Source organism: Pristis pectinata, chromosome 5 (assembly GCF_009764475.1).
Source record: "Pristis pectinata isolate sPriPec2 chromosome 5, sPriPec2.1.pri, whole genome shotgun sequence".
In the NCBI taxonomy this organism is placed as follows: Eukaryota; Metazoa; Chordata; class Chondrichthyes; order Rhinopristiformes; family Pristidae; genus Pristis; species Pristis pectinata.
The window spans coordinates 34,928,149-34,937,581 of NC_067409.1; the positions used below are offsets into that span (position 1 = coordinate 34,928,149).

The 9,433-nt window shown below is 37.0% G+C and overlaps 1 protein-coding gene across 1 annotated transcript in view; it reads left to right on the plus strand.

Annotated features, from left to right (window-relative positions):
* The window catches only part of hacd1 (3-hydroxyacyl-CoA dehydratase 1), a 34,800-nt gene extending 25,588 nt beyond the window's left edge, over positions 1-9,212 (plus strand). Inside the window, exons 6-7 of the mRNA XM_052016583.1 lie at positions 6,203-6,381; positions 9,130-9,212. Coding sequence (XP_051872543.1) covers positions 6,203-6,381; positions 9,130-9,212 — 262 coding nt within the window. The remainder of the gene's footprint in view (positions 1-6,202; positions 6,382-9,129) is intronic.
* Positions 9,213-9,433: the final 221 nt, after the last annotated feature.

Below are 9,433 nucleotides of genomic sequence, written 5' to 3' on the forward strand. Positions count from 1 at the left end.
CACCTGTCAGACAATATTACAGTCCTCTTAAAGTCATTTTGATGTGTACAAGATAGCTGTAGCAGACTTATCTAAACTCAGTTGAATGAACTTACTCATGATACAATAGTCTTCCAAAATGTGATCATTTATTAAGTTATTATGATGTATGTTGTTTGCCTTTCATAAGGAATAGATATGCATGTGTAAAGACTGAAAATAATGTAGATTTGTGCAAGCTTGCTGCATGATGGTTCTGGTAATTAGCTCTTGAAATAGTAGTCCTTCAAGTTTCATGTTAAGCTGCTGCCATTTTAAAGACCACCTGTTTTGGTCATGGAATGCACTTCATACATTTCTTCTGATCCTCTGAGGCAGTCTGAAGTATTACTGTTACACTAGACTTTCGTTGCAAATGATTACATCTGCATGTTTTATCTGGGAGAAAACATTTGCAAAACATTGTTTAATGTGTGATATTTAGTATACCTTTTGGTCTTTAATTGGTAAATAACATTTTAAAAAGGTTTATTAACAAAATAAATATAAAATTTGTACTGTGGAGGTTTATTTATAGAGCACTTCTATGAAGTATCAGCGGGAAAATTTTGCTGGTCTGGTATGACATTACATTAACTGAGTGGCATTCCCAGGGTGCTGTGATGTATTTCCCAATTCCCCTATTTCTCTATTTTTATGTGTAATATTTCATCCAGCAATTGGTCATTTTCTTCCTGAACTAATTTGTTGCTGTTGCTCTTTCTTGGTTTTACTGGTTTTTTTAATACTCTTTGTGTACTACTGTGAGTGGATAGAAAAGTAAAAATATATCTGGACTGTAAATATAGAATAAAAGGAGAAAGAAGTGGATGATTTCAATGGAATGGATTAAGGGGGAGAATTTTGGGCAATCAGCAGTTATGTAATACGCCAATCAATGATAGGCAAAAGTATCTTCAGGAATACACAGCAGATATTAACTTGGAATGAAATTGGTAAATACTCAAGCTGTGAGAAATTGGTGTATTAATTATCAAAATGTGCGAGGAACAGGCTGCATGAAGCCTTCATAATTAAGGAATATAATTTTGAATGTATTGCTTAAATTAAAAATGATTTCTTAAAATATACATGTATTTAAAGTAATTAAAATTGTTCCACAAAGTGGAAAGCAAAATATGAAAGCAAATTGTAGGAGAGATGTGTTTTGATATGAGACAGGAGAATTAGAGTATTTTGATATTATTGAGCCACAATTTGCTATCAAATCATGGCTGAAGCTAATGGTGCCTTGGTTGCTCTACTTTTTCATTACCAGTTTAATGAAAAATACTGTCATAAATCAGGGAAACAAAAATCAAATTGCTTTGGTGTGAGGAGCTGATTAGTTAAGGTAGATGGTCAAATCTTTGCATTACCATTGACAAACTAGATCTAGTGGCAAACATTTAAATAACTAGTACCGTGATTTGCAACGAATACTACTACTTATTAAGGAATAAAAGCCCTTCAGGAATAACATTAGTTTAAAAGAAGAAATTTATAATGCTGCCAGAAATGTAGAAAGTCTAAAGATTTGGAGGAATTTAGTAATGGAAAATTGATAGAGAATAGAAACAGAATTTGAGAGTAAACAAACAAGAGGTGTAATTGATTTGAAAAACTTTTCTAGATATAGAGGAATTAAAGACAAATGTGGCAGAGATAGAAATCAATGAGGAATAAGGAACTAGCATAGATATAAACACTATATCTATCAAGGTAGAAGGCAAAGCCTTTCTGGATTGGTGGAGGAATGCATGGAGACCTCACTGAAATGCATGCAATTTTAAAACAGATTAACAAGGTAGATGCCGGGATGATGTACCCTGAAGCTTGTAATCCAGAACTGCAACTCAACAGTCTCAGAGAGAGGTGACCACTTAGGACTAAGATAAGGAGATATTTCAACAATAAAGGGCTATGAACTATGTTCTATCTGAGGGCAATGGATGCCTAGTCATTGTGTAGCTTCAAGATCGAGTGAGAGTGAGTTTTGGTTACTTCATTTTTTTTTTCGGGAGAAGAGTGTGGCTGGCAACACCAGCATTTAGTGCCCATCCCCAACTTCTTTAAGAAGATGATGGTGACCTGCTGTAGTTCATCTGAAAATGGTACTCACATAGTGCTCTTGGAGAGGGAGTTACAGAATTTAGTCTCAGTGACAATAAATAGTCTGCAACCTACATCCATGTCAGGATGGAATGCACCTGCTGCCCTTGGCCGCCTTGATGGTAGTTGTCACAGGTTTTGGAAGAGTGGTTGCTGTTATTTGCCTGGGCTACTGCAGGTGCTGGAGATGATTGTTGCACCTTTTGTGGCACGAATGTTACTTGCACCTTATCAGCATGAGCTTGACTGTTGTAAGGGTCTTTCCTGTGTGCAGGCATGGACTGCTTTATTTGCTGAGGAACTATGCAATGGAATTGAACAAAGTTCAATCATCAGTGAACATCTAGTACTTCTGACCTGGGGATGGAAGGAAGTCATTGATAAAGCAGCTGAAAATAGTTGGGCCTGGGTCACTACCTGGTGGAACTCCTGCAGTGATGCCTTGGAATTGAGATGATTGACCACCAACAACCACAGCCATCTTCCTTTCTGCAAGATTTGACTCTATTTCAAAGCCCATGATACTCATTGACTTCAGTTTTACCAGGATTCCTTGCTCCTGCATTTGATTAAAAGCTGCCTTTATGTCAAGGGCAGTGACTCCCACCTTATTTCTGGAATTCAGCTCTTTGGTCTATATTTGGACCAAGTTTGTGAATGAGGTGGGGAACTGAGAGTTTCTGGCAAAATCCAAACTGGAAATTGGCAATCAGGCTATTTGTGAATGAGTGTAGCTTTGTAATATTTTCAATGACACCTTTCAATACTTTTCTGATCGGGTGTAATTAGTTGGATTGAATTTGTAGTGCTTTCCCAAATAGGACATACCTGAACATCTTACCACATTGTTGGGTAGATGCCAACACTGTAACAGGACTGGAGCAACTTAGCTGGAGGCTCAGCTAGTTCTGGAGGTCAAGTCTTCAGTCAACAGCTGGGATGTTGTCTGATCCCATTGCCTTTGCTATATCCAATGTTCTCAGCTGTTTCTTGATATCATGTGCAGTGAATCAAATTGGCTGAAAACTTATGTGACGGTAAGGATCACAAACTGAGGTGGATCATTCTGCACTTCTGTCTGAACATGGTTATGAATGCTTCAGTCTATATTGCTTGCATGTTGGAGATGGGGATGTTCCTGTAGCTGCCTCCTTCCATTGGGTGTTTAATTGTCCAGCAGCATTTATAACTGGATGTGGCAAAACTATAGAGCTTCATTTGTGTTGTGAGATAGATTTTGTCTGTCTATTGCATCTTGCTTTTGGTGTTTAACGAGCAGGTAATCCTGTGTTGCAGCTTCAATGGGTTCGCACGTCATCTTTAGGGATGTCCAGTGTTGCTCACTGCTCTTCTGCACTCATTGAATCATGGCCAATCCCCTGTCTTGATCATTATGAAGGAATGACGGATATGCTGGACTATGAGATTACAGGTCATACTTGTATATATTTCTGCTGCTGCTCATGGACATCTAAGATTTGAGCTGCCAGATCTGAGTCCATGTCTGTGAGCAGAAATGTAGAAGACTCAGAATCAAGAAAAATGGGGCCATGTGGGAAGATGAAATTAAGATAATATCAACCATGAGCTATAGGGTCAAAGGTCTTAGTGTTGTGTTCTTAAGTCATCCTGCTGTCTCTGTTATGATTGCTGTGCATTCTGTCAGATTGTGGTAGTGGTGCATTTAATATGAACTAAACTCATTGGCACTTGCTCTTGAAATGACAATTTAACAACATAAAATGTTTAGTTACTGTCACTCAATCTTTCTACTATTAAAATGAGTTACATAAAAGTATGGCAGCTCTTGTGGAGTAAAATCATTGTTAGCATGATTCTTAAAGTGATCACAAACAGATTTTATTCCTTTTTAAGTCATTTTTTTGGCAACATTGGTTGTTGGCTTTCTGTTGTTATTGAAATTGTGTAGAAAATCGTGGGGGAACAGGCCCTTTGACCCACCGTGGGCTGAAAGGACTGTTCCTGTGCTGTACTATTCTAAGTTTAGCGATTATTTTAACAGGTAGATAATAGAATTTAACAATACTGGCTGCAATGCGTTTGTGGTTGTAAATTGCCTTTTAAACAGCCAAGGAAATGTTTGGCAAAATTATTTATTTCTTTATTTAACATTACTGCTGGAAAATTTATGCTATCAGTTTAATTGTGCTAATTTAGCTTTAAACAAAATATCTCAAAATGTAACATTGTGGAACTCCTGTGTCATAGAATACTGAATCAGTGAATATATATGAATTCCCCTTATCACTGCCATGTCCGTCCTATGGTGACTACACTAATCCCTTCCGGATGGATTTCATAGAGTTCTTAGAGTCGTATAGCATGAAACTTTAGCCCACTATGTCTGCACCAGTTACCAAGCACCCATTTACACAAATCTTGCATTAATCCTGTTGTATTCTCATCCTCCCCTCTCCAGCCCACCTTCCCACTCCCGGGTCCTGCCACTTTCCTAAATACTTGACCTACAAATCACACCTCTTTGGGATGTGCGAAGAAACTAGAGCACTCAGAGGAAACCCCTGCAGTCACAGGGTGAATGTGCAATCTCAACACTGACAGCACCAGAGGACAGGATTGAACCTGGGTCACTGGCTCTGTGAGGTAGCAGCTCTACTAGCTGTGCCACTGTGTTGCCCAGACCTGTTGCCTGTGATTGAGGGTCTCTTGAACTACTGACCTGGATACAAAGGGGTCAACTTGCTGGGCCAATGTGTCCCAGCATCCAGCAGTGAGGCCCTGAGAAATGGCAGGACTCTGAGCAACTCAATGGAGAATGCCACCCTTGAAAGCCATTGACAGTTGGCAGAGCTCTACTTAAAGTTTGACTGTAATATCTAACTTGGCACAGGATCTGAAGGAGCTCATCCCTTCACAGTGAAGCTTCTTCCCCACCACAGGATTCCATGGAGCAGCACACAACCAGGTACGGCTGAAAAGCTTGGCTAGTAAGGTCACTCAAGATTTCAGAATATTACCAGCACTTAATTATTAATACGAGAGTGCTGACAGTTTAGTGCAGACCAAAATCTGGGCCTTTCAAAAAATTCTATAGCCCACTTATTAAATGCTTTTTTAAAAAAAAAGACATGAAACATAGCATTAAACACAAGCTTTCTGATGATGTGTAACATGAGTTAATCATGTTTTGTTCGCGTATGTTAATTATGACTTTCTAGATTTTCTCTAAAATATCGTCACTTCTTGTTGGAAACTCAAATATAAAAATTATTTGTCTCAAATGAGGTCTGAATGTTATTAGGTTTCCTTACTCTAAAGTAGAACTGTAGAGGTGGATGGTAAACGGGTAAAAGGGTGCATTAAAATAATTAAGAGCATTCACACCTGGAGGTGACAGAAAAACCTCAGTGGGATGTTTTTTTTTAAAGAAAGAGGATTCCTTTCACTTGCAGTAGCTACTTTATGTGGAGATCAGCATCCTGAAACCTTTGTGGTCACACTTTCAACTGTATGAACTTTTGTTTTAAATGTTTCTTGAGATCAGGAAAATAAGTGCTTTGGAACAAACATGTGGGTCAAATCCTCAATTCTGCTCCAGTGTTGTGATTTTTGTTTTGTCCCATTTGTGATTTGATTTATTTTCTCTCTGTACGTTGAATCCTAGCCAGACAACCTGGAATTTTTGTTTGCTACTCTGACTGTACTTTGGCTGTGATGAATATCATTAATAATTAGTACTGAATTAGAAATGACAGTATACTGCTGATACTGCTGAAAGTCTTGTAGCCAAAAAATTATTTCCATCAATCTGGGGTAGATTTGAACCAGAGTCCAGGACTTGTAAGGCTGCTCTAAAATGCAGTGCAACACACAATTCTTGAAAAATTTATCTTTTAATTACCTATTTATTTGCACCTCAACTTCTAACATTAGTTGTTGTGTACTTTGATTATATATTTGACAAGACATAAACATCTCTGGTTAAGCTTTCCAAATGATCCTATTCTGAGTCTTTTCAAAAGTGTTAGTGATTTTTTTCATCTAGTGTAGTAAATGATGGCTTTTAATAAATTGTTATTAATGTTTGCAGATACAACCTCTTTATCATCTTGTATCCTATTGGTGTGGTTGGTGAACTCCTTACAATTTATGGTGCCCTGCCTTTTGTAAAGAAATCTGGCATATATTCTCTGAGACTTCCGAACAAATACAATGTCTCATTCGACTACTACACTTGTCTTATTGTTGTGATGATTTCATATATACCACGTAAGTTTTGTTTTGTGTATTCAACTGATCATTTTAATTTTAAAAGAAAAGCAGAACCAAAATTTAATCCTAGTGGTACTTCTGGGGCAATTTTTAATCTTGTGGTTTCTTAGTTTATCTTTTGTTTTCAATTAACTAGCATATTTTCATTTCTTTATCTTTATTTTTGACCCATGTATAGATGCGTATGTAAAAACCTATTGATTAAACTCCATGTCATTCGTATTGAGATAACCATCCTTAAAATGTTAAGGAAGGGTATGGATCAAACAGAATCTAGTTCAGCCTAACAGATGTGATCCAATGAAAATATTGGTCTTAGCAGAATTTAACACAATTTATGTCAGAATTTGTTTATTTAAAATAGAAAAAAGTTTCACTAAATGCAAATATTTTAGTCTTTATTCTATTTTAATATATTAATACAATTGCAATTTTTGAATAGAAATATTCATATACAAATGTATTTTTGATTATGTTGCCTGCTATAAGTTAGCCCTCAAGTTGAAATCCAAAATTAGCAGATATTTAGTGCTTTGAGTTATTAGTGGGGGGGGAAAGCATAACTTGTGTCTGTGGAAATTGTAGGTTGCATTATTAAACGTAAATATGAAATTTGTTTAAAAGATTCAGGTTGAGATAATGTTTCAATTAACTTTGGAATTCCTTTAAAATATATCAGTTAATCTTTTTTAAAAATATAACTATGGACTTCTTTACAACGGGCAGTTGAGGCAAATCTCTAAATGTATTCAAGGAGTTGGATATTGTACTAATGCCTAAAGAGATCAATGGATATGCAGAGAAGGAAGGAAGAGGGTACTGATTTTGGATATCAGCTGTGATTCTATTGAATGATGAAGTGAGCGTGAAGAGCCAAATGACCTACTCCTACTACTCCTGTTTTCATGTGATCTGCAAATGGTCAAACTAGGATATAGTCCTATCTGCTAAGAATGAAATGTCTAACTTCACTTATTGAATTCCCTTCATGATATCTCCTGCTGTCCATGCTATCACACTGTTTTATAATCCATTGGGACTGTATGATACTACTATTTCTTTTAAAAGGACAATTTTAACCTGGCTGGCCATGTTATAACATGTCCCACCAAACCTATTGACTTCTCACGGGTTGCACTTCCTTTCTGCTCAAGAACAACTGTAGAATGCAGTGATTAGATTGGGTTCCAGTGAAATGGAAAATTGCGAATGTTGGAAATATAAAACAAAATAAGAAAATACTGGAAATACTCAGCAGGCCGGGCCACATCTGTGGAAGCAGAGCTAATGTTTTATGTCAAAGAACCTTTGTCAGAACTGAGAAGGAGAAAAATAAAGCTTGTTAAGCTACAGGGAAGCTGGGGAAGGGATGGGGATATCTCTGAGAGGGTAGGACCTGGGTGTCTATTGGGATTAAAAGGTTAACCAAGTTATCTAGTCAATGTATGAATGAGGACAGTTACAAAGTGAGAACATAGTCAGAAGAGCATAGACAAAAGAATGTGAGAGTTGTGAAATGCGGAGCAGGAGGACATGCTCAGCAGGTCAGGCTGGGTATGTCCTCCAAACCCAGAATAGGAAAAAGAAAACAACAAACGAGCTAAACTAATATCACAGATGGACGACTGGTACAGACAAAAATCAAGTTACCTGAATTTGTAGAATTCAATTTGGAGTCCAGAAGGCCGCAACATGCCCAGATGGAATCTGAGGTGCTGTTCCTCAAGCTTGCATTGAGCCTCATTGTAACAGTACAGGAGGCCACAGACTGATAAACTTCCATTCACTCATTGACCAAATAACCCTGTTTACAGTTTATCCCCATGATGCCTAGTTTTACCCTATCAGAGACATCTTCCCTGCAGCTTAACAAGCTGCTTTTATCTCCTTCCCAGTTCTAACGAAGGGTTTTCTGAAATGTTAGTTCTGTTTCTCTTCCACAGATACAGCCTGACCTGAGTATTTCCAGCATGTTCTGTTTTTATTTTATAAATCCTCTGGGGGTCCTGATTATAAGCTGATACTGGGTTAGCTGGAGCTTGTGAACCTGGTCTATTAAGGAGCAAGAAACCAAGATATTAAGTTTCTTTTAGATTCCTTTCAGGCTGGGAAGAGAGTGATACATATTCTCATGTATGGAATGCCAACACCTTCAGATCTCCTGTAAGGAGATAAATAGTGGCCTTACCTTTTATGTCGTACCTTTTTGTCTGTATGTAATGCCCATCTTATCCTATAATGGTCTTTTTGCTTACAAATGTATGTCTCTGCACAAAGCATGTTTCTTAAAAAAAATCGATTGTCTTTGGTTGCTCTCTGTAGACTCATTTGCCAATGCAACTTTTAATCTAACTAATTGTTATACTTCTATCTGAAAGACTGTTATTCCACTTAAAGCTATTGAAATTCAACAAAGTTCACTCAGTTCCAAAGGGTTATACCACATTTTGAGAGTATGGACAGCAGGAGATGTCATTAAGGGAATTTGATAAATGAAATTTGACGCTTCAGCCTACTTGTGGCATGAGTTTGAATTGGTACTGATCTGAAATTAATCATTTGAGTGGATATTATTTACATTGGCAAAGATTTTGTTTCCTGAATGACCTCTGCAGCCATAACAAAAGCATTTAGCTGAATGCAGGTATCAAGTGCTGTATTAAAACCTTGAACAATTTATATGATTGCATCCTTTTGCATTCACTTAACTAACATTTTATTCCTTCAAACTTTTTTGCTGTCAAGTTTTTCCACAACTTTATTTCCATATGCTTCGTCAAAGGAGGAAGGTGCTTCATGGAGAGGTGATCAAAGGAAAAGAGGATTAGACCAGTCGTGAAATAATGGTGCTTCTCTCAGGATCATTAGATTGTTTAAACCACATTTACACTGATGTAAATTTACATTCAATCTGAATTAATAGTTGATTTAAACCAAAGACACTGAATAAATGTTATGAATTAATGAATTTTGGTCAATTTAAACTGAAATGATCTGAATTACTATTCCAGATTGATTCAAAACTTGTCTGGATATGGGTCTAAATTAA